Genomic DNA, 25,805 nt, shown 5'->3' on the forward strand with positions numbered 1-25,805 from the left:
TTGGTTTCCTGCCAGAGTCCACTCTCCCCTACCGCATCACTCTTCTCCTGTAGAGCTCCCCTTCCACCAGCCAGACCAGTGTTGCCCCCACCTCACCCACATCCCTCCTTCTGTCTCCCAAGGGCCCCACCCTGCCTCCTCCCGTGGCGCCACCTAAAGAGGTCTACCAGTTTCAGGTTGATGGTCAGGGAGGAGGGGGTTCACGGTAATTTTGGGATTACTATGATAGGTGAGGGAATGCAGACTGTCATAATGGTTTATACGCTGACCGTCGGTAAATGTTATATGGCTCGTGATGTTTGTTGAAAGTCGCACTTACGAAACCTGTGTTCCATGTGAATAAATTACGAATATTTATTGTGTGATAATATTATATTAGGGTACTAAATTTACAAAACATTCTTATATTCAGTACGTTATATTGTCAGGAAGGACATTGTTTATATATCATCAATAACTGAGCACAGTGGCAATGATCACTGCGTTCGGTTCGTCCTAGCGCCTGAACGAAACCTGGTGAAGTTCCATACCAATCAGTGTTACCAGATGCGGAGAGCATTACACTACCTCGCTGGTGGATGGGGTGTTTCTGTTTGATATGTCCGCAACTGTACATCAACAGGTTTGGCAGTGACAAAACGTATGGACGTTCATTCACGTCAACGGGATGCGGCGGGTTAAAGTTCCCACACATCATTTCTTGACTGAAATTATGTTATTTGTACAACCTTACTTTCCCTAATGGAGAAGTCACTGGTTATACTGAGAGTAAGTTGTGTAGCAGTGCAGGTGTGGGCGTGATGCTGTGGCTGGTGGTGTGTGGGCTGGTGGCGATGATGGCCAGCTGTGACGGTGACCGCCTGGTGATCACCACTAAGCAAGGAAAGATCTCTGGCCTGAAGCAGACCTCCACAAAAGGCCGGCACTTCTATGCCTTCCAGTCCATCCCTTATGCCATGCCACCTGTTGGACACCTGCGACTTAGGGTAAGAATATGTGTTTTCAATTAAAATGACAACTTAGTTCAGCTTTCGAATTATTACAGTTTTTTTTTATATACCGCATATACTTCAAAAGAAGAACATTTTTAGATATAATGCATGCAATTGTATATTACCTCGGCATTATTACACCCGCGGGTGCTGTGTGTACAGTTTAACTCAAACAGCTTTTATCCAGTTTTAGCAAACTTTGCTGACAATGTTGAAGGTCGGCCTAGGGGTAAACGTACTGTTTCTGAGAACAAGAGATGACGGAATTACGTGGCATAGTTAACTGACAAAAGTTTTGACCCACTTGAGACCAAACTTAGTAGAAAGATGAGGGTAAAACAAGAACAATAGAAGTCCATCCCGAGAGCAATCAGCTAAATGTCGAGGTCAAAGTGCAATGTCAACTCTTAACTCATGTGAGACCATTTTTATTCAACTTAGACCAAATCTGGTGTAAGGGTGTAAGGAAGGACAAGGCTGATGGATACGACTCAAAAAAAAAAAAAAAAAAAAAGGGTCAAGGTCACTCTGCAGTTTTGATGTGATTTGATTTTGGGATCAGTCAGTAGGAAGTCAAGGTCACAGGGCAAGATCAGCATTGGACTTGTGTGTGTGTGTGTGTGTGTGTGTGTGTGTGTGTGTGTGTGTGTGTGTGTGTGTGTGTGTGTGTGTGTGTGTGTGTGTGTGTGTGTGTGTGTGTGTGTGTTCTTACCTAATTGTTCTTACCTAATTGTATCTTTACAGGAATGAGTCAAGCTCGTACTGTCCCGTGTCTTAAACCATATTTATCGTACATATCCTTAAATTTGTGAATTGTTTTGGCACACACCACTTCAGGGCTCTGTCCTATCACCAACTCTCTTCCTTTTATTCATCAATGATCTTCTAAGCTGTACATCTAACCCTATCCACTCATACGCTGATGACTCCACCCTTCACCTTTCCATTCGGTTCCCGCAACGCCCATCTCAACAGTTACTTCAACAAACAAGGGAAGAGGCTATGGCACACCTAATGTCTGACTTGGCTCGTATCTCTGACTGGGGTAAAAATAATATGGTTGTCTTTAATGCATCTAAGACTCAGTTCTTACACCTTTCAACCCAACAAAATCTTCCACAGGTATACCCACTAATGTTTAATAATATTCAGTTTAATCCTACATCATCCTTGAACATGCTTGGGGTTTCATTTACACGGGACTTATCTTGGAAAGATCATATTACATCTCTTGTAATTCTGCTTCCAAGAGATTGGGTGTGCTAAGCCGACTCCGCTCTTTCTTTACCCCTGCGCAATTGTTGACTCTATACAGGGGTTTTATCCGCCCCTGTGTGGAGTACAACTCTCATGTGTGGGGAGGCTCCCCTCATACAGCTCTTCTCAATAGGGTGGAGTCAAAGGCTTTTCGTCTCATTAACTCTCCTCCTCTTACTGACTCCCTTCAACCTCTGTCTCTTCGCCGCACTGTTGCATCTTTATCTCTTTTCTATCGCTACTTTAATGGTCACTGCTCCTCTGAACTGTCTGCTTGCATTCCTCCACCTCTACGACGGGCGCGTAGCACCCGTCTGGCAGCAGACTCTCATCCTTTTTCTGTCCAACTCTCTAATGCAAGAATTAACCGTTACTCCCAGTCTTTCATTTATGCAACAGGTCAACTCTGGAACTGTCTCCCTCTGTCTGTATTTCCTGCTGCCTATGATCTCCAGTCTTTCAAACGCAGTGTGTCCAGGCATCTCAAAATGATCGGATCTTGAATTTGGCTCTATATTGTATTTTGTTTTTCTCTTGGAGGGAACTGTTACTGCGGGCTCATGGCCTTTGGTTCCTTCTTCCTCGCATAAAAAAAAAAAAAAATTCGGCAGCGCATTCCATTGATCAATTGCTCTGTTTGGGAAACTGAATTTCCTTACGTCTTTATCACCCCTCTTCTTATGCAGTTTTTTGCAGTGTCCTCTTGCTGATGCTTCTCCACATGTTAAGCAATCACCTATGTCTATTCTCTCCTTCCCTGATATGCACTTTTATAGCATTATCATATCACCTCTTTTCCTTCTCTCCTGTAGTGTTGGTAGACTCAGTTTATTTAGCCTTTCTTAGCAGCTTAGGTCCCCCAAGCTTGGCATCCATCTTGCAGCGGCCCCTTGAACTCTTTCAATCTTGTCTATGTGCTTCTTGAGATGAGGACTCCAGACCACCGATGCACATTCCAGGGTTAGTCTAATGAATGATGTTATTATCCCTCTTAGCATGTCTTCACTCATGTATGTGAATGCTATTCTCACACTTGCAAGCAGTGTACACATGTTCCGCACCTTCTCGCTGATGTGGTCAGCCGGAGACAGTCTGCCATTGACAATCACACCCAGGTCCCTCTCTCTTTCTGATGTGTATGGGGTTTCATTTCCCAGCTTATAATCCCAATCAGGTCCCTTTCCACTTTTACCAAACTTGACCACATGACACCTGTCCACATTGAATTCCATTTGCCATGTACTGCTCCATTCATGAAGTTTATTTAATTCCTCTTGTAGCTCTTTACAAGAGTCTGTGTTATTAATTCTCCTTTGTATTTTTGCATCATCTGCAAACATATTCAGATAGTTCTCATTTCCAGTGTTACTGTTTATATCATTTATATACACTAAAAACATGATTGGTGCCAGCACTGAACCTTGTGGTACTCCACTAGTCACTTCTTTCCATGATGAGTAGTTTCCTCTTAGTACTGTTCTCATTTCTCTTTTTATGAGAAAGTCTTGCATCCAACAAAACAGTTTGCCTCGAATTCCTCCTTGATGGTACAGTTTCCACAAAAGTCTTTGGTGTGGTACTGTGTCAAAAGCTTTCTTGAAATCCAAATAGACACTGTCCACCCATCCTTCCTTTTCCTGTACTGTGTTTGTTACTCTGTCACAGTAGCTCAACAGATTAGTAACACATGATTTTCCTTTTCTTAAACCAAACTGTCTTTCTGTTATCATACTGTGTTCTTCTAGATGATTTACCCAAGCTTTTCTTATAAGCTTCTCCAATACCTTGCTTACAACACTGGTCAGTGATACTGCTCGGCAGTTGAGTGGATTTTGTCTATTTCCTTTCTTGAATAAGGTGTGTGTGTGTGTGTGTGTGTGTGTGTGTGTGTGTGTGTGTGTGTGTGTGTGTGTGTGTGTGTGTGTGTGTGTGTGTGAGAGAGAGAGAGAGAGAGAGAGTGTGTGTGTGTGTGTGTGTGTGTGTGTGTGTGTGTGAACAAAATAGCTGACCCAGATTTGGTATGAATTACTGTATACCAAACTCTGTAGCTTAGGTTAAAGGTCAAGGTCAAGTTGTAGGATGTAGCTATTTCTTGCAGGAAGATAGGAAAAGCAGTGTAAAATCTTCCCTTGTCCATTTTCTCCTGTATAAAGATTATTTTACTGTACGACAGGGAAGCGATCGTAAATATGAGTATCCGACAGCTAACTGTTATGGTCAGGAGCTGGAAAGAATGTTAGCAAAAAAATTCCCAGGATCTGTGCGTTATATATCTGTCCTAGGGGAATTTCAAGAAAAAGTTGCAAGAAGAGATTGAAGTAACATGATGGTAGTGCACATGTTGAGGGTAAGGCTTTGCAGGACCCCGTAGCTGCCGAGGCGTGGGAAGGAGTGCGGGATGGTGGACCCCATCCTCCCATGTGCCCGCAGTTTCCTCTTTATGGAGATCCAGTATACACCGGGGAGGAGGACTGTCTTTACCTAAGCGTCTACACCCCTAAGGTAACTGTGGCAGGGTGGTTGTAACCTGAGAGAGAGAGAGAGAGAGAGAGAGAACCTAACGTTACCCCAACAACCAAACCTAAATTAACCTAACGTAATCTCAATAAAACGACCTATAAAACAAACAGCTTAACCTATCTCAGCTCCAGCATTTTAATCTAACTTGTCCCAGACTTTATTGGAAAGCTAAAGCGTCGTGAGTGTAACGGTAGCAATTTACTTCCACCGTTATTGTTCAATCCCATTGGTTGTTGGTACTTGGTCAACTTACCCTTTGATAATCCAGATGGTACTCGACTTAGTCTCCCCTCCTTGGTTGATAGAAATTTCACTTCAGTAAAACAAAAGGGGGAGGGGGTGGTGTTTTGACTTGGTATGGATAAGAATAATTGTTTAAGATAGTTTTGGTAGCGTTTGTAGTTTTTGGCCGAGTCGAGATTAAGCCAGTACCACGTGTGGTCGTCGTTCCCTAAGCAAAAGAATCTTGATTTGGAAGGGGAGTGAGTTAGGTATGAGAGGACATAATTCCCTTGACTGGGTATACAAAAAAAAAAAAAAAATGGCATATACTTTACTCTACTTTAATAATTCTATACTGGTTTTCAAAAGACATTTTTAATTACATGACCTTTAGTCATATGAAAAAGGGGTGTACATTAAAACCATGGTTTGGGTGATCATTCCTACAACATTGTCACCAGGCAAAACAATTTGGTACATACAAGCGATTTCTTAGGTCATCGTACTTTACTTTTTTTGTCAGTTATTCTTGGGCTCAACAATAGCCTCAAGACAGGTACATTTTTATGAGCTTGGGTTGTCTTTTCGGGCTGGCATAGCCTCGAACCAATAAAAATCATCACTCAAGCTCTATTTCGCCCGTATAGTATACACTCATCATGCAATTCACTATAATTCCCAATCACTATCAATTCATAATTATTAACAATTCATAATCATCATTAATGCATAATCAACAAAAATACATAATCACTCGGGCTTGTGTAGCCTCGACGAACAACTCAAAATCGCATAATCACCAAGAATACATAATCACTCGGGCTTGTTAAGCCTCGAGGAACAACTCAAAAATCACATTATTGCTCACAACCATTAAGTTCCCTTCCACGCTCCTAATTTTCTAACATAGTAATATAAGAGAAAGAAAACGGTTAATGAATTTGAATTTCGCCTTTCCGTTACAAGATCACATTACTTTTAAATTTCAATTCCTTATCTACAAAAACAGAAGTTCACTTGATAGATCAATAATACCATTTCAATTACAATCGGTTTATAAAATAATTCAGGAGTAGTGTACGTGTGTATGTTAGAGTCTATGGGCAATAACACGAGAAGGCCTCGTGCACACTCTGACGTCGCCCACTCTGACGTCGCCGGTATCTGGGGACTGAACCAACGTCCATTACACACGATGTGTGAGCAGCAAGTCTACGTTAAGCTTTTCACAATATCACTTCATATGGTTCACGCCAAGTAAGGATTAAACAAGGAAAAGGGGGGGTGGAGAAGAAATGTGGACAGCTCACCTGAACCAACGTCCATTACACATGATGTGTGAGCAGCAAGTGCGGCCTCCCGGGTACACCAGAGACTCCACTGCTAGGTCAAATGAGGTGGTGTTTTTTAAATATTGTGGGTTTCAATTCTCTTCACAATTTATTTAGCAGTGTACACATGACGCCAGGACTTTTGATTGGATTGGGGAAAATTTGGGATTCAATCCTTACTTAATTTAAATACTGAATTTACCACTATCCCGCCTTGAATTTGGGGCAGCTTATGCCATCTAGTGACGGCTAAGGCAAGCGGGACTATTAAATCCTCACAAATGACATTATTTAGGCCTTTTTTGACTGTTAATCTTACATATTTGGGTTCTAGCAGCTTCATTAGTAAACATTTCACAACTAGGATACGGAAAGAATTGTATACCCATCATTACTCTGTTTAAGGTTTAAACTTGGTGCCCAACAACGATGCACAACAAGGAGAAAGACTGCTCGCATATGTTATTCATTACTCGACCAGATGGAGGAATTCCCATAGCTCAACATCCACAGTTACATCACCCAATGCATAGATACAGAGATGCATACATATAAAATTAAAGTTAACCCTACATCAATCATTAACATATGAATTACTACTTACGACAGGAATTTATAGACCAGTATTCAGGTTACACCCTATCTAACTTAAAAATTACAGTACTTCTAAACACATACATGAATACTAAATTTGTGGCACTACACGGCTCCCACGTTCGGAAGACAAATTTTACCCAAGTCAATCATCTATGACATGTGCATGGATGGAATGTTGTTACTCTGATAACTGCTATGAACACTTTGAATTGGAATACCTTTCCCCACAATCGGTGGCACCTGTCGGTCCACATTAAACACCTGATGCGTACCTCGGAAGGTCGCTTACTCACTTCATTAGGAGGTATGATCACTCCTTACACGTGATGTTATGAGGGAATTTATGACCCAGTCAGCCTCAGGTTTTGGAAGATAGCTTGTCGCTCAACTGAGCTCGACAGGGTCTCTCGAGAGTGAGATCACCATGGGAGGCACTTCCTTCCACTCTTCCATTTGCATTCGCATTCACTCTATTCTTTTGTTTCCAGCATTCCGCCTGCAAGAAGGTGAGTGCTCATTCTGTCCTGAAGACTCTACTACCTCACAAACCGTGCTAACTGTAAGGTGAGGGGATTAATTACTCCCCTCGAAGTAAGGCACTTCCCAGTTCCAACAGGAACTCTTCTCTCTTTTTCTTTTTACACCCTCTCCTTGAGGATGAGTCCACCCGGAACATAACTTTAAGCAGTTATGTTTCACAACATTCGTCTCATGCACTTATCTCTACTTTTCTAACACTCCTCTATGAGCCTTCGAGGGGCATTCCTCACTCGCGGTGGTAATCGCTCATCTTCGGGTTCCGGGGCTAGCTCCTGTTGCAATGGTTCTAAGAGCCATTCCTCGGTACCATTATATGGTTTTACCTTTTCAGCAGCCCTTTGTATTCTTTTTCCACTACATACATTTTCAGTGATATAAACACTTCCATCTAGCAGCACTTCGATCACTTTATACAGGCCGTCCCATTTGGCATTAAGTTTCCTACAGGTACCCAGATGTATGGCCTCTTTTTTTCGCCCACACCAAGCTATTGACTCCAACCTTCTGCGCTCTCCTTCACCTGTTGGCCACCTCCCGGTATCGCCTGGTCATTTTTTGGTGGGTACCTATGATGAGCGTGTGTGCTATCGCCAGGTCGTCCTCCTCTGCGTCCACGGAAGGCAATAAGGTACCAATGAGGCGAGGGGGATGGCGTGAGAAGAAGGCATAATAGGACTGTTGTCCCGTGCTCGAGTGTACCGCTTGATTTATGACGGTTTGGCATGACTGGAGCAGCTGAGGCCAACACAAGGGATGTCCGTTGCAGAGGGATGCTAGGATACTTTTCATAGTCCTATGCATCCTTTCAGTGGTGAAATTTCCCTGGGGATGATAAGGGGTGACGTAGAACAAGTCCACCTGGTTCCTCCGGCAGAATTTCTTGAACTCTCCACTCGTGAACTCTCCTCCATTGTCCAGTACGATTCCTCGTGGCGTCCCAAAGTCGGTGAAGTATTGCCCAAGACAGTGTATGATGTGTTGTGTATGTTTGTCTCTGAGTGGATAATATATCACAAACCTACTGTAGTGATCTATCACAGTAAGGACATATCGGTAGCCCTGAGCTCCAGCAACCATATCAGTCAAGTCGATCTCGATACGTTCCAATGGTTTACTTACAGGCGGGAAACCTTTCCAAGGTTGCTGCAGCCCAGTTTCACCTTTGAATCTTTGACAAGTGGGACACTGTTTCACATACTTGCATACATCTACCTTTAGATTTGGCCAATAGAGTAGTTCTTCAGCTTTCTTAATGGATTTTTTCTGATCTAGATGCCCTGAGATTTCATGAGCGTGTCTTATAGCTTCTTTGGTTATTGACTTAGGAATCACCAAACAATATTGGATGCTACCATCATTTGTTTCACGAGCAAAATATAATAGTTCGTTAATCAATGCGAACTGGCTCAACATAGCTTTCGGTAGTCTTTTAGCAGGGAGCTTCTCACTATGCAAGTACTTAGCTAACTCATCCCACATGGGTTCTTCTCGCTGCTTATCTCTCATTTCGTCTCTACTAAATCCAAGCCAGTTGGTTTCTGACTGGTGGAATATCACTCTGACAGGTCTAGAAAGCTGATTGGCGACTACTTTATATTTACCCTTGACATATTGCACGTTCTAGTCGTACTCACGCATCTCGAGAATCCATCTGTTCATACGTGGGGACTTGGTTTTTCGCTTAAAAATGCTGGTAAGCGGTTGATGGTCTGTCAAGATAATAATATGGGAACCCCACAAGTAATGGTGGAAGTTGCGGCATGTGAGAACAATTGCCAATGCTTCTTTGTCAGTTGTGGAATATTTTCTCTCGCAAGGATTGAGCTCTTTGGAAAAGTAACCAATAGGCAAGTTGGAGTTGTCTGGGTGTATCTGGCTCAATACGCCACCAATATGGGTGTTGCTCGCGTCGGTGGTTACAATGAATGGTCAAGTCACGTTGGCTCTTACCAATACTGGCGCATTCACTAAGCTCGACTTCAATTGATCAAACGCGGATTGACACTCATCTGACCATTCGAACGCTACTCCAGATCTTGTTAAGTTAGTAAGGGGAGCTGCTATTTTTGCGAACGAAGGTACATGTTTTTGGTAGAACCCGCACATCCCAAGAAATCTCCGGACTTCTTTCACTTTTGTGGTTTTTTTCATTTTGTTGATAGCCTCTATGTTTTTTGGGTCCAGTGTACTCCCGGCCACTGAGATTTTATGGCCAAGAAAGGTTACTTCTTTTAACCCAAAAGTACATTTGCTTAAATTTAGCTTGGCCCCATTCTGTGTGAGTAAAGTGAATAGTTGCTGTAAGCGACTCAACAACATGGGGAAGTCATCAGCCCAAATTATCAAATCGTCCAAATAATTCTTTACCCAGCCTTGCTTCAACAATGGAGTAAGAATGTCCTGCATTCGTTGGGAAAATATGGCTGGCGAACATTTTAGTCCGAATGGTAAGCGCCTAAATCTGTAAAGTGTGACTCCATCACTGAATGTGGTTAAATCACAACTTTCCTCGTCCAGCATGATTTGAAAATATGCCTCACGCATATCAAGAGTCACATAGTAATTATGACCTGCGGCCTGCTCGACTAATTCTTCCAGTCTGGGCAGTGGATAGATATCCGTGGCTAGATGTTGATTCACGTGGCGATAATCTAAACACATGCGCTTGCTGCCGTCCGGCTTGTTAACTAATACGATAGGAGATAACCTGGCAGCTGTTGATCTTTCAATAATTTCTCTCTCTTCCATGTCTTGCAACATTTCAGTGATCACCTGTTTAGCTTGTTCAGGGTATCGATAGATCGGTCCACGGCTGGGCTGTGGATCTGCTACTATAATGTGAACGGGGGGACCGCTGATGGTTCCTAGTTCTCCTTTTTCCAAAAAGAAGAGGGGATCGTGTTGTAGAATTACGTTAGCTAATTCTTCTTGTTGAGCTGAAGCTAAGTGAGGCCATGTCTGTTTGTCAATTAGCTTTCGGAGTCGTTGAACACGAGTTCCACTCTCATCAATTCGATCACTGGAAGGGATCAGGTCATTATGAATTTTGGTAACTGAGTTGACTGTACTTACAGGAGGGTCATCAATAATTTCATAGGAGCCTAGAATGGTACCTGTCTGAAACAGTTTATCTTGTTTGGCTCTATTATTGAGGGGTAAATAGACTAGGCCCTCTGAATTCACTTGTAATATGTAAGGGTGACTATTATGACTGAAACGCACTTGTGGGTAAAACAGTAAAGTGGTTTTAGGCTCCTCACTCACTGGCACGGCAATGAATTTGGTTTGATATGGGGTGAGTCTCTCTACTGTTACGAGATTAATTTGCTTCAACTGTTTAGGGTTCCTGACGGCTCCGATAGGTGTGGCCTGGACTCGCTCAACTTTTCCTTTCCGCTGCGGAACATTGTTTATGACGTACGGGGCTCCTCCCCACATCAGCGCTCGTTGCGCACCATTCCAGATCAACGGAGATTGTCCGAGGACATCACATCCCAACAACATTTCAGTAGTCAAGTAGGCGTTCGGGATGACTGGACACCACTGTTGATGAACTTTCTCATCTCCCACTCTGATATCTACTTTGACCATACCCAGGATACGGAATGACACTCCTGTGACTCCCTGTAATCTCGGTGGATTTCTCCTCGTGTTTATTTCTGTTCCTAAACGCTTCGCGGTGGCCTCTTTAAGTAAGGTATATCCACTCCCTGTATCAACTACAGTTTCCACTATCTTGTTATTCACGCTGACGCTTATTGTGGGCGATGTTATACCTGCGGTTAGTCAAATAGACTGATGGGGGAACTTTGTTTGAGTGGCGGTCTGCCTCTCATTTGGACTGGGTGGGTGAAATCTGTTATTGCTCCGCGTCGCTGCGCTGTGGTTTATGCGACCTGGGCAATCATTACTGCCTCTACGACATCCCAACCTACGGCAATCAAAACAGTGGCCTGGTGGTGGTTTGGCCCAACATTCTTGCAACATGCGTGAACTCTTCAGACAATGACTACAGTATTTTCGCCTTGGTGTTACAGGAGTAGATTGTTTTTGACTGAGTTGTTCTAAATTTGTTTTCAAATCCCTTAACTGAGCTCTCAATTCAGTCACTTCCTTGTATGACTCGGGTTGACAGTTATCATGATGGTCTTGGTGGAGTATCAACTACATTTGTATCTGAGAGATCTTCACTTTTATTGTCCCTATCCGGCATTGCATTAACTCTGGTGGTGTACCTCTCTTCGAGAAGCCGCCTTTCATTTTCGATCCTGTCAATGAATTTACGGAGTGGATATCCGTCATCAAGGTAACCTTCCAATTTTTCACTAGACTCGAGCGGAAGACCATACCACAGTTTCTTCTTAATCTGTTTATCTCGTGAGGGAAACTTTTCTTTTGGAAACTTTGTTTCAAGAGCCACATGCTTACACATGAACCTATGTACAAACGCCTGGGGTGAATTCCCAGTCATAGGTCATGTTCTCTAACTCTTCCCAAGCTCGATCTACACTCAGCTCGATGGTAAACTCCGCACTCAAGAATTTTTTTAGCTCAGGCCATGACAGTGCAAAATGCTTCTTTTGATAATTATGAATAAAAGTGGCCAATTCGGAACCCATTCGACTTTTGGCAACCTGGATTCTGGTTGCGTTACTGGTATGAGTTTGTTCCACCGCCTCACAAAACATTTCGAGGCGAGATGTAGCTTCTATCCCTTGAAGCTGATTTAATTCCAAAATTGGGATATCGCACGGTTTTGTGAGAAAGTGATGTGAATTCATAATGTGTGAACAAGGGGTCGAGTGTGAAAGCAACGTTCTATTAGTAGTACCGAATTGTTCCTCCGCCTCATCCAACTGAATGGTTACATGATCTCTTCTCACTTGTGACGGGCGATCAGCTTCCGGGTGTGACTGAGCAAACAACTGTCCATACAGAGACATGGTGACCCTAATTTTCTATTCTTACTCACAAAAAAAAAAAGGAAATTAATTTTTGAAATGTTGTCTCTCTTTATAACATTCTCACTCTCTTTGCTATTCACTTCCCTTCACTTTCTCACCAATGCCACTAATTGGGGAACGATGAATATCCCACCGCTATTGCCACCAGTGTAACGGTAGCAATTTACTTCCACCGTTGTTGTTCAATCCCATTGGTTGTTGGTACTTGGTCAACTTACCCTTTGATAATCCAGATGGTACTCGACTTAGTCTCCCCTCCTTGGTTGATAGAAATTTCACTCCAGTAAAACAAAAGGGGGGAGGGGGTGGTGTTTTGACTTGGTATGGGTAAGGATAATTGTTTAAGATAGTTTTGGTAGCGTTTGTAGTTTTTGGCCGAGTCGAGATTAAGCCTGTACCACGTGTGGTCGTCATTCCCTAAGCGAAGGAATCTTGAATTGGAAGGGGAGTGGACATAATTCCCTTAACTGGGTATACAAAAAAAAAATGACTTATACTTTACTTTAATAATTCTATACTGGTTTTCAAAAGACATTTTTAATTACATGACCTTTAGTCATATGAAAAAGGGGTGTACATTAAAACCATGGTTTGGGTGATCATTCCTATAATATTGTCACCAGGCGAAACAATTAGGTACATACAAGCGATTTCTGAGGTCATCGTACCTTACTTTTTTTGTCAGTTATTCCTGGGCTCAACAATAGCCTCAAGACAGGTACATTTTTACGAGCTTGGGTTGTCTTTTCGGGCTGGCATAGCTTCGAACCAATAAAAATCACTTGAGCTCTATTTCGCCCGTATAGTATACTCTCATCATGCAATTCACTATAATTCCCAATCACTATCTATTCATAATTATTAACAATTCATAATCATCATTAATGCATAATCAACAAAAATACATAATCACTCGGGCTTATGTCCTCGACGAACAACTCAAAATCGCATAATCACCAAGAATACATAATCACTCAGGCTTGTTTAGCCTCGAGGAACAACTCAAAAATCACATTATTGCTCACAACCACTAAGTTCCCTTCCACGCTCCTAATTTTCTAACATAGTAATATAAGAGAAAGAAAACGGTTAATGAATTTGAATTTCGCCTTTCCGTTACAAGATCACATTACTCTTAAATTTCTATTCCTTATCTACAAAAACAGAAGTTCACTTGATAGATCAATAATACCATTTCAACTACAATCGGTTTATTAAATAATTCAGGAGTAGTGTACGTGTGTATGTTAGAGTCTATGGGCAATACCACGAGAAGGCCTCGTGCACACTCTGACGTCGCCGGTATCTGGGGACTGAACCAACGTCCATTACACACGATGTGTGAGCAGCAAGTCTACGTTAAGCTTTTCACAATATTACTTCATATTGTTCACGCCAAGTAAGGATTAAACAAGGAAAAGGGGGGGGGAAGTGAGAAATGTGGACAGCTCACCTGAACCAACGTCCATTACACACGATGTGTGAGCAGCAAGTGCGGCCTCCCAGGTACGCCAGAGACGCCACTGCTAGGTCAAATGAGGTGGTATTTTTGAAACATGGTTGGTTTCATTTCTCTTCACAATTTATTTAGCAGTGTACACATGACGCCAGGACTTTTGATTGGATTGGGGAAAATTTGGGATTCAATCCTTACTTAATTTAAATACTGAATTTACCACTATCCCGCCTTGAATTTGGGGCAGCTTATGCCATATAGTGATGGCTAAGGCAAGCGGGACTATTAAATCCTCACAAATGACATTATTTAGGCCTTTTTTGACTGTTAATCTTACATATTTGGGTTCTAGCAGCTTCATTAGTAAACATTTCACAACTAGGATACGGAAAGAATTGTATACCCATCATTACTCTGTTTAAGGTTTAAACTTGGTGCCCAACAACGACGCACAACAAGGAGAAAGACTGCTCGCATATGTTATTCATTACTCGACCAGATTGAGGAATTCCCATAGCTCAACATCCACAACTACATCACCCAATGCATAGATATAGAGATGCATACATATAAAAATAAAGTTAACCCTACATCAGTCATTAACATATGAATTACTACTTAGGACAGGAATTTATAGACAAGTATTCAGGTTACACCCTATCTAACTTAAAAATTACAGTACTTCTAAGCACATACATGAATACGAAATTTGTGGCACTACATGAGTAACTATTGTTGGTAAATTTTCAGCCTGGTGACGAGGATGCTGCCTTGCCTGTGATGGTGTACATATTTGGCGGTCGATTCAGACATGGGGCCGCCTCGCATTACACTGGGGAGGTGCTTCTCAACCATGACGTGGTGCTGGTCATTGTACAGTACCGTATTGGTGCCTTGGGTTAGTCAAAACCTGTTTTACTCTCTCTCTCTCTCTCTCTCTCTCTCTCTCTCTCTCTCTCTCTCTCTCTCTCTCTCTCTCTCTTATCCAGGAGTGTCGACGTAGGTTATGTTTGTTTTCTCTGTGTCAGATTAAGTTAGTTTATAAGTAAATTAATTCGTCATATTAAATTAGGATAGGTTAAGGGAGAGTAAAAAAAAAAAAAAAGGAGAATGAATGTCTTGGCATAACCAAATTTAGCGCGTCGTGCAGAAATGGCACACAGACCCAAACCAGCTTCTCCGACATTTTTGTTTGTTTTTTTTAACCTTTGCTTGTTGTGCATTAGAATTTACTGGATGAAATGCAGTAACCTGTGTGAAACTGGCGTTTTATGAATTTGATCCTGCTGATGAGGGTTTATACATGTAAACTAAACTGCTTTAATGTGTTCACTGCTTTTATTATTACTACCGGTACGAATTTTGAACGCATGTTTATCAACCGGTAAAAGAGGGGAAAGTTTTGAACTACCAAATGTTAGTTTCTCCATTATTATTTATACAGTTTGCATCCTCATTCCAGACACAAATAGGGATGATAGAATCTGAATTTCCCGAAATTTTGCTTACTCTTGATACTACAGATTCGGCAACATGGAACGAGCTACGGTTATCTAGAGTATTAATAACTTTGCTCGGCATGGCCACCATAAATCTAATTCTATTCCCACTCAGTTAACAGGGGTTCATGAAAGAATATTTGAAATATGTTCCGAAAGTGTGCCAAATGCCAATTCCTTAATAACTGTATCTAGAATTCATTGTGATATCGCTATTTTCAGATTTGTTAGTTTTCATGCAGGATACGTAAGTTTTATTACTAACAATTGCCGTAATGATAAAAAGTACTTATAACTTCGTGCATGTCCATAGGTAACGCTGTTTATCTCTACCGATATAAAGTAACATTCCTTGGCCACGTGAACCAGTTGCCTGCCACTCATGTCAGGCGTGTTCAAACTGCGGTACAAACACTCAGTATTTAAACGCTGTCAATTACAGGGTGGTTGTCAACTGAAGACTCTATCATCCCTGGCAACTTTGGCCTGAAGGACCAGACGCTGGCCCTTCGCTGGGTCCAGGCCAACATACGCAGCTTCGGTGGAGACCCAACCAAAGTTACTTTGTTTGGCCACAGCTCGGGGGCAATGTGTATTCATGCCCACATCCTGTCTCCACACTCACGAGGTATGTCTCACACACACACACACACACACCAAAGACCAAAGAATACGCTGAGTCATCTGAGGTTTGTTTAGACTACAACAATACGGGGATTGTAAGTACATACTCTGCACTTTTAGTATTCCAAAATGGATACATACTTTAGTAAAGCAAATTTGGAAAAGAAAAGGGATAAAGGTAAAAAGCAAAATGATGATTTCTACCAAGAACTGGTTGAAGTGGAGACTCACAATAGACTGGTTGAACGTGTAAACAAACTAGAAATGGGTTTCAGAAATGAAATTGATGAAATAAAGAAGCAGATGCACTTGCAAAAGGAAGAAATAGAAAAACTAGGAAGGGAGGCCAATAAGAAAGACACAACCATCAGTGAACTAACAGTGGAATTGAGTACACTTAGGAAGAAAATGAGTGAAATGGGGAGTACAGTAGTCAATCACGAGAGTGTTATGGAAGAGTTAAAAAATGACACAGAGACAATTAGGCAAGTAAGCAGTCTTATTGACCAGAGCAGTGATATCGAGGAGAAGATAACACAGGTGAATGAAGCTGGGCAAAGCTACAAAAATGATGAGGAAACCACGTATGCTGAAATGGTGAAAGTAAAGAAAGACTTAGAAACAAGGGTGGAGGAAAAAAGCATTAAAAAGGAAGTGAAAAGAATAATCCAAAACACTCAGAAGTTAGTCAGAGATTCAGTAGATATAAACAAATCTATAGTAATCACTGGTATAGAAGAGGAAGAAGTAAAAAACAAGATCACAAGAGACAAAAAGGAGATGGCAAATGTAATGAGCTTACTGAAAGAAGTATCAGAGGAAATCTGTAGTAAAGACATAGAGGAACACAAAAGGTTAGGGAAATATGAGAAAAGCAAGACAAGACCTCTAAAGGTGACTGTCCAGAGTGTAAACACTGTGGAAGAGATACCAAAAAATGCAAAGAATCTTATGGAAAAAGAGGAGTTCAAAAATGTATGGATAAAAAGATGCCTAACACAAAAGGAACTGGAATTACTGAAAGAGAAAAGGGAGGAAGCAAAAACAAAAAATGAGGGAAGATCAGAAGAGAAGATGAAATTTTTTTACAAAGTAATAGGATTACAGGTACGAAAGTGGTACACAAACAGGATGGAATAAAAAGGAGAAAGGTAGTAGAACCATGTCATGACAAGTATATAAACAAGATGATAAAGTTGATGTACTCAAATGTGGATGGAATGGTATCTAAATTACTAGAGATAAATGATTATGTCAGAGAAAATGAACCACAAATAATATGCCTAACTGAAACAAAATTAACACCAAGAATATCCAATGACATACTAAACTTAGAGGAATACAATATATGGAGAAGAGACAGAAATTTAAAAAAGGAGGAGGAATTATAATATTAACTAAGAAAAATCTAAAAGTCAATGAAATAAAACTAGATATACCATCACAAGTAGAACTGATTGCAGTAGAGATCAACACATCTGAAGGTAAAGTAATTGTAGCCAATTTGTACATGCCACCCAGATCAAACACATGGGAAAGAGATGAATATGAGGACCTGGCAGAAAGTACAATTCAGAGTTTAAGATCATTACTACATAAAATGGAAGAGAAATCAGAAAGAATTATACTAACTAGGGATTTCAATACAAATATAAATTGGAATACTCTAGATATAATTAGCCAAGAAAGCTGTTGGGACCAAAAGCTCCTGGATCTCGTAAAGAGTTATTCCTAACACAACATGTGAGGAAAACCACCAGAAAAAGAGGACTTGATGTACCTTCAGTGCTAGATCTAATATTTACTAGGCAAGAAAATGATATTGACAGTTTAATATATCACCCTCCATTCGGCAAAAGCGATCATGCAGTACCAAATTATAACTTCAGGATAGCATATGACATAGTAAACAGCAATGACAGTTACAAAAAAGGGCCTAAACTATAAAAAGGGAAATTATCAAGACCTATAGAAGTACTTCTTAGAAGTTGATTGGGAAAATGAGCTTAGAGAACAAGATTTAAATGCTGTATATAAAATTTTTTGTGAATTTCATGAAATAGGAGTCCAGAAGTACATCCCACAGCACAAAGAAGCAGATAAGAAAATACAGAAATGGTTCAATACAGAATGTAAAAAATCAAAAGAAAGAAGAGATTTGTTGTGGAATAGATACAGAAGACATAATAGTGAAAGGGCGTATAATAATTACAAACAGGCAAGAAACGATTATACAAGAATAAGGAGAGCAGCCCAAAAACAGTTTGAGGAGGATATAATAAATAAAAGTAGTGATCAACCAAAGCTATTTTACAGCTATATCAGAAGCAAAACCAAAGTAAAAGATATAATATAATCCATTACAGACGAGGGAATCACTTATACACAAGAGAAAGATATTTGTGAAGCACTAAATAAGAATTTCCAATTAGTTTTAACAGAAGAAAAAAAAATTGAGAGGGACTATGTGGAACATGCATGCCCACACATACTACCAGATATAGAAATAGCAGAAAAAGTAATACAGGAGGAGTTAAGTAGATTAGACAGAGGAAAAGCAAGTGGTCCTAATGAAAATTTCATGTTGGGCACTACGAGAATGTGCAAAGGAGTTAAGTAAACCATTATTTTTAATTTTCAAGAAATCCTTGAGTCAAGGTAAACTACCTGATATTTGGAAAAAAGCAAATATTGTCCCCTTATTCAAGAAAGGAAATAGATAAAATCCACTCAACTACCGACCAGTATCACTGACCAGTGTTGTAAGCAAGGTATTAGAAAAGCTTATAAGAAAAGCTTGGGTAAATCATCTAGAAGAACACAGTATGATAACAGAAAGACAGTTTGGTTTCATAAAAAGAAAATCATGTGTTACTAATCTGTTGAGCTACTATGACAGAGTAACAAACACAATACAGGAAAGGGAAGGATGGGTGGACAGTATCTATTTAGATTTCAAGAAAGCTTTTGACACAGTACCACACCAAAGACTTTTATGGAAACTGTACCATCAAGGAGGAATTCGAGGCAAACTGTTTTGTTGGATGCAAGACTTTCTCATAAAAAGAGAAATGAGAACAGTACTAAGAGGAAACTACTCATCATGGAAAGAAGTGACTAGTGGAGTACCACAGGGTTCAGTGCTGGCACCAATCATGTTTTTAGTGTATATAAATGAAATAAACAGTAACACTGGAAATAAGAGCTATCTGAATATGTTTGCAGATGATGCAAAAATACAAAGGAGAACTACTAACACAGACTCTTGTAAAGAGCTACAAGAAGAATTAAATAAACTTCATGAATGGAGTAGTACATGGCAAATGGAATTCAATGTGGACAAATGTCATGTAATCAAGTTTGGTAAAAGTGGAAAAAGACCTGATTGGGATTATAATTTGGGAAATAAAACCCTATACACATCAGAAAGAGAGAAAGACCTAAGTGTGATTATCAATAACAGACTATCTCCGGCTGACCATATCAGCGAGAAGGTACGGAACATGTATACACTGCTTGCAAATATGAGAATAGCATTCACATACATAAACGAAGACATGCTAAGAAGGATAATAACATCTTTCATTAGACCAACCCTGGAATATGCATCAGTAGTCTGGAGTCCTCATCTCAAAAAGCACATAGACAAGATTGAAAAAGTTCAAAGGGCAGCTACAAGATAGATACCAAGCTTAAGGGACCTAAGCTACGAAGAAAGACTAAATAAACTGAATCTACCAACACTACAGGAGAGAAGGAAAAGAGGTGACATGATAATGCTATATAAGTGCATATCAGGGAAGGAGAAAATAGACATAAATGATTACTTAACATATGGAGAAGCATCAGCAAGAGGACACTGCAAAAAACTGCAGAAGAAGAGAGGTGATAAAGACGTAAGGAAATTCAGTTTCCCAAACAGAGCAATTGATCAATGGAATGCACTACCGAATGAAATAGTGTGTGCCAAAACAATTCACAAATTTAAGGATATGTACGATAAATATGGTTTAAGACACGGGACAGTACTAGCTTGACTCATTCCTGTAAAGATACAATTAGGTAAGAACAATTAGGTAAGAACGCACACACACACACACACACACACACACACACACACACACACACACACACACACGGAAAGAGAGAGAGAGAGAGAGAGAGAGAGAGAGAGAGAGAGAGAAAGAGAGAAGGAGCACTCAGGGAATGCAGTACCTGAGCACACCAACTCTTCTAAAGGCCGAATATTTGACTTTGCCCTGTCACCTTGACTTCTGACAGATTACTCTCAAAATCAGATTATTTCATTCTTGCCTCACCCTCAATGCCTCCACGAATTTGGGTTCAAATCACAGCAAAGCTCACTCGACGTTGCCCAGTGACCTAGATCTTTGACTTTTTCCTGTGCCTTTGACCTTCGACTTATTTTTAAAGCGAATATCTTTTTCCGTGTTTTAGCCTGAACCCTTCCACAAAGTGTAGTGTGCATCAGTTAAAAATTTTACCTTGACCTTGCTGTATGAGCTTGACTTTTGACCGACTGGATAAAAAACAGGTTAACCTCTTGGCCGACTTCCACAAAGTTTGATCCATAATCAGGTCAAAAAAAATTTAGCTATTTTATTTATACACAGAAACACTTTCCAATTTTGACCTTGCCCTGCAACTTTTATCACTGACAGTTTGTTTTTAAAATGTAATCCCTTCTTTCTTGCCTGACCCTTAACACTTTCAATAAATTTAGTACCCATGAGATAACAAATGATTGAGTTAACCTTGCTGTGTGAGCTTTGCATTGATCTTTTACTGTGAACTGGACCGTCGACTCTTTCTCATAATCTAATCCTTTCATCCAATATATTACCAATATGTCGGGAATCGAACCCGGGACTCTTACGTGAGAGCCAGGCAGCATACCACTACACCACGACCAGGTAAAAGTTATCTCATATTGTCCTATTCTTGTAACCAATGTCCCTCCGCCCCCACTGTGGGCCTGAAGAGAATGAGAATGCCCGAGGGGACGGGTAAACAGATAAGTCGCTCCATGACAAGATTGTGATTCCCACTGAATCACATGGAAGCAAAGCTTGGACCTTGTTGGAAGGGCACAATTCAATAATAAAAGCAGTAATTTTTTTTCTTTTTTGAGAGGAGCATGTAGAGTTACATGGAGAGACAGACACAAATAAGGAAGTGAAGGAGCGCTGTGGTGTGGGTGTGGATGTGATAGAAAGCATTAGGAGAAATACAGTGAGGAGACTTGGTCGTGTGGAGAGGATAGAGATGGAGAGACAAATTAGGAGAGTATGTGAATGAGGTGGAGTTGGGACGGGAGGGGGAAACCGAGGATGAGATGGAGGGGTAGAATAGAGGGGTATATAAAAGGGGGGGATTGGGTTGGGGGGAGGGCAGTGAAATGGCAGCGGACAGGACGACAGGGGGGCGATATGTTTGTGGCCACCCCTTACTGGATTAAGGTGTGTGGCTATAGACTGATAGTAAAACATTAACTAAATCACAGAAACAAAATGAACATAATATTTTTAAGAACAGTCTCCTCTCACCCTTGTTCTCCATCGGCGCATCTCACCTCCGTCGAGAAATTGGACGATAAACCGATCACAAGGCTTCAAGGTTTCAGAGGATTCAAGCCAAGATAGTAACTTGGTTAGGGATGATTCGAACAGCCGGTAATACTTCCTGCACAGTGATGACTTCTTTCTCTGGTTTGGTTTTGCTATCTTCACATGATTTATACACATTACTAGAGTTATTTGCACTGTAGGGGTTACACATTGCATTCCATAACCCCTCCAATACAAGAGGGTTTTCCTTTGTTGCCTACAGTAATTTGACGGTAAATTAAGACGGATCTGGAGGCTTCAAAGGTTCAAAGGCTTCGAAGTAGGATGGTGAACTCGGCGAGGGGGAGCATCAAGTGGCCTATACTAACACCCTTACTGCTATTACTTCTTTCTATATATGTTGTTCTTTACTACCTCCATAGGATATTTTGAACTGCATGGATTTTATAAAGCGTTCATCAACCCATAAACTATATAAATCCTTTGAAGACATTGATAAAGCCGTCAGGATGGTGAATTTGACAACAGTAGGTTTAAACAATTGACATTTATTCTTTCTCTGTTCCTATTTTTTTCTTGCATTTTATTCAAGATATCACTAGGCATACGAGACTTGTTTTTAAGACAATAGTGTGGCAACATGGAGCTAGTATTAGTAATTTATTATCATCATACATGCAATGGCTTCAGATCTTAGTTGACTTTGCATGAATATAAATTTTGGAGCGTGAAGGTTTTCGGAAATCGGATTTTTGGACCTGAGAGATTGGACAGTAAAGTTACTGTGGAGGTGCAACTATTTCGGTCCAATATGAATCCACTCCAGGCTCACACCATATCGCAATTGTGTTTGCACAACTTATCCAAGTGGATAATGATGACACTGTGAAGAAACATGCATCATCATCATCATCATCATCATTGTAATAACTTTTTTCTCAGTCTAAGAGGCACCAATAGTTTAATAGTTTTCCCTTATTGCAAGAGTCATAAAAAATTGTCATAACCTTTGGTAGGCAAGTCGTACCTCTATTAACCACTCTCAGTCCTAACTAATTCACTCTATTTATTGGCCAATAAAATTAAGTGACTCCATAATCAGAGTGGTGCTTAGTGGGATCGATCTAGACGATGATGGATGACCAGCGAGTGTGTTTCGTGCTTTATAAGATCACATGAGCCAAGCGTCCAGGGTTGTGTTTTCCTTGCTCTCCGCACAGACAATTCAGAAGGGAAAAATGGCAGCAGATCCAAGCCGTCGGAGTTGTCACTTATCACTTTAATAATTTACCAAGTCAAAACTACATTTTATTATTTCATGAAATTAGAAATATAAACATAACTTCATGAACCTATTTTAGTTTTATATAAAATTACTGCCAGTTTCAATATTGATATTGTTGGAGCTTTAGTCGTTCTCTTACTGGAAAGCTCCACGTCCACCTATGCTCATACGCGAATTTTAATGCATAGATTTTACCTCTAAGCACTACAATAATCATTTCACTCCATTTTATGCAATTTATATTCATTTTATTTACAAGTATGACGTCAGAAGGATGGAACTTTGGGGGATGAAGTACGTGAAAGGGTACAGCAGTGAAGGAAGGTTGTTTGTACACTGAAAGCAGTGATGAGAAATAGGGAGGTATGGAAGTTAAGAAGTCACTGAATGATAGTATTATGATCCCTACCCTGACGTATGGAAGCAAGGTGTGGACCTTGCAAGAGTGAGAGCAGTGGAAATGAGTTACTTGAGAGGAGCATGTGGAGTGACATGGAGGGACAAGTTGACGAATGAAGAAGTGAAGGAACGTTGTGGGGTGGATGTGGATGTGGTTGACAAGATTAAGCGAAATACACTGAGGTGGTTCGGACATCTGAAGAGAATGGAGAATGAAAGACTAAGAGGGTGTATGTAGGTGAGGTGGAGGGAGAGGGAGGGGTAGACCGAGGATGAGGTGGAGGGATGGAGTAGAGAGGTATATGAGGGAGGGGGGGTGAGTTGGGGGGAGGGTAGTCAAATGGTGGGTGACAGAGCTACTTGGAGGCGTTTTGTCTGCGGCCACCCTTTGCGGCATTAGGGCGTCGGGCTATAGATAGATAGATAGATAGACGTCAGAAGCAGTATCATTTTATTTTATGGTATTCATATGGGACCATTAACCTGCAAAGCAACTAGCTCTTGTGTTTAGAAACCAAATAGAACCATAATTTAGCGATTATATTTTCTGCTTCCACCTTAAGACAAATATATTTTAAGAGGTACGTATTTACCATCTCACACTGGACATCTTAATGGGGGAAAAGTTTCGACAACCATCATCACCATGATCATCATCATCATCATCCAAACTACATTTCCTCAGTAATCGTGAACTGGGAGTGATGAGAGCACAAGATTATAGGAAGAAATTCAGTGTAGAAGATTCGAAGTGAGAACAGGATACACCCACATTTCATCATCCCCAAAGCCCTCGCCAGCCACGCAAGTTAATATCTATTTCACAACAGTTCTAGTTAGCAGGAGGTAATATAATATAGGAACCGATAGAAGAGTTTAACCTACGTAGGTATAAAATGTTTCGATGATGCAAGTATCAGTCTCAGTTGGATCATTTGCAGGTATGAAAGGAGAATGAGTGCGTAGATAGCAAGGTGAGGGAAAGAGGTGGAGAGAAGGTAGGGAGGGTAGAAGAGAATGAAGGAAGGGAAGTGGAGTAAGCTGTTGGGATAAAGGAGGGGGAAGATAGGTGTGGTAAGAAGAGAAAAATCAAGACAGGGAGACGTGCTGCAGTGAGTATAGGACAGAAGTCAGCAACCTTTAAAGCTAAAAGAGCCATTTATTTTAGTTTCATAAAAATGCAGTACTCTCAGAGCCACAATACAAAAACTTCTCATAAACCGAAATCTGCAGTACTTCTAAATCTAAACAAAACATTGCGGTGATATTGTTCGATCTACGTATAGTATAAATCTTTTCAAAGTTGAAACAAAAATCTAATGTTGCCCTGCATGTGCTGTATGATTCCTTCATTCTGAAAGAATAAATGATTATTTATTAAGCTCCTGGAGCCGCAAATGTGTCCTAAAAGAGCCGCAGGTTGCCTACTTCTGGTCTAGGAGGTGTTTTTAACATTTTTTTAAGTTACTTATTTTGCACGTCACAGCGTATTATTGTTTAGAATGTCGTAGCACTGTACAATATAGTTTGCAATAATTAAGTGAAATTCACGTGTCATGTGCACATACCAAACTGGTTAGGAATATTTCAAGGGTGCCTCCTTAACTAACCACAATACGACCTATAACAATGTACACTTTCTACTCCAGGACTGTTTATCAGAGCAATTCTTCAGTCCGGCACACTGCTGAACTCCCATATGCTAACAAGATCTCAGAGGGAGTTGGCGTACTCCACTGGCAGGTTTCTGGGATGCCCACACACCCGGGGGATGAGGAACGACCGGGCCAGTCAGTCACTTCTCACTTGCCTGCAGAATATCGATGTGAAGAACCTTACCCTCTCTGAACTCAACTACTTGGTCAGTCTCTCTTTACTGTTGGTATTACAGTACATGGGGCATTGCTTCATCCACTACCTGCGTTTCACTGACCTCTGCTCTTCTCTTTCCACTGCAGCAGCAATTCCCACTAAACATCCCTGGTATATGTTAACTTATATCAGAAGTCTTTTTTGGAGAATACGGGTCATCTCTGGAACTATCTTCATATACTGTATTTGTATTTCCCTTGGCCTATGGCCAATGTGTGCATCACGAAATAAAATGTCGTTGGTATTAGATTTTTTTTTTTTTTTTTTTGCACAGTTAGGTGATATGGAATTTTCATATTCTTTCTGAACCTTAAAACCAGTTATATGGCTAGTCGGAATCGCCTAGAGGAGAGTGATGGACTTGGTATATATCTATTACTCTCCATATGTAATGACAGTATGTGAAGAGTATTAAGATGCAAAGCTGTTAGCAATGATTGCTATCTAATACTTGTCAAAGAAGTCATAAGAGGGACCTCCTCTATGTGTATCAATAGTGCCAGAAGGAAACCAATTAATGACACTAAATTGCCAACATTCATGAAAGCATGTAAGATGGCCCCACGCAGATACAGTACCCAAACATGCTTCTGTGCTAATTTGCCTTCAGGATTAATGAACATGCAAAAACGTGATCTCAGAATTTCCGTGTTTATAAA

At 40.7% G+C, this 25,805-nt stretch overlaps 1 protein-coding gene across 1 annotated transcript in view; it reads left to right on the forward strand.

Annotated features, from left to right (window-relative positions):
- Positions 1-800: 800 nt before the first annotated feature.
- Positions 801-25,805, forward strand: part of LOC145412900 (carboxylic ester hydrolase-like) — an 84,124-nt gene continuing 59,119 nt past the window's right edge. Inside the window, exons 1-5 of the mRNA XM_080282697.1 lie at positions 801-986; positions 4,611-4,751; positions 14,630-14,777; positions 15,821-16,006; positions 24,924-25,135. Of these exons, the coding sequence (XP_080138823.1) occupies positions 801-986; positions 4,611-4,751; positions 14,630-14,777; positions 15,821-16,006; positions 24,924-25,135 (873 nt within the window). The remainder of the gene's footprint in view (positions 987-4,610; positions 4,752-14,629; positions 14,778-15,820; positions 16,007-24,923; positions 25,136-25,805) is intronic.

The sequence above is a fragment of the Coenobita brevimanus genome, chromosome 94, assembly GCF_032717465.1.
Source record: "Coenobita brevimanus isolate Jiangsu-jjx chromosome 94, ASM3271746v2, whole genome shotgun sequence".
NCBI classification, from domain to species: domain Eukaryota; kingdom Metazoa; phylum Arthropoda; class Malacostraca; order Decapoda; family Coenobitidae; genus Coenobita; species Coenobita brevimanus.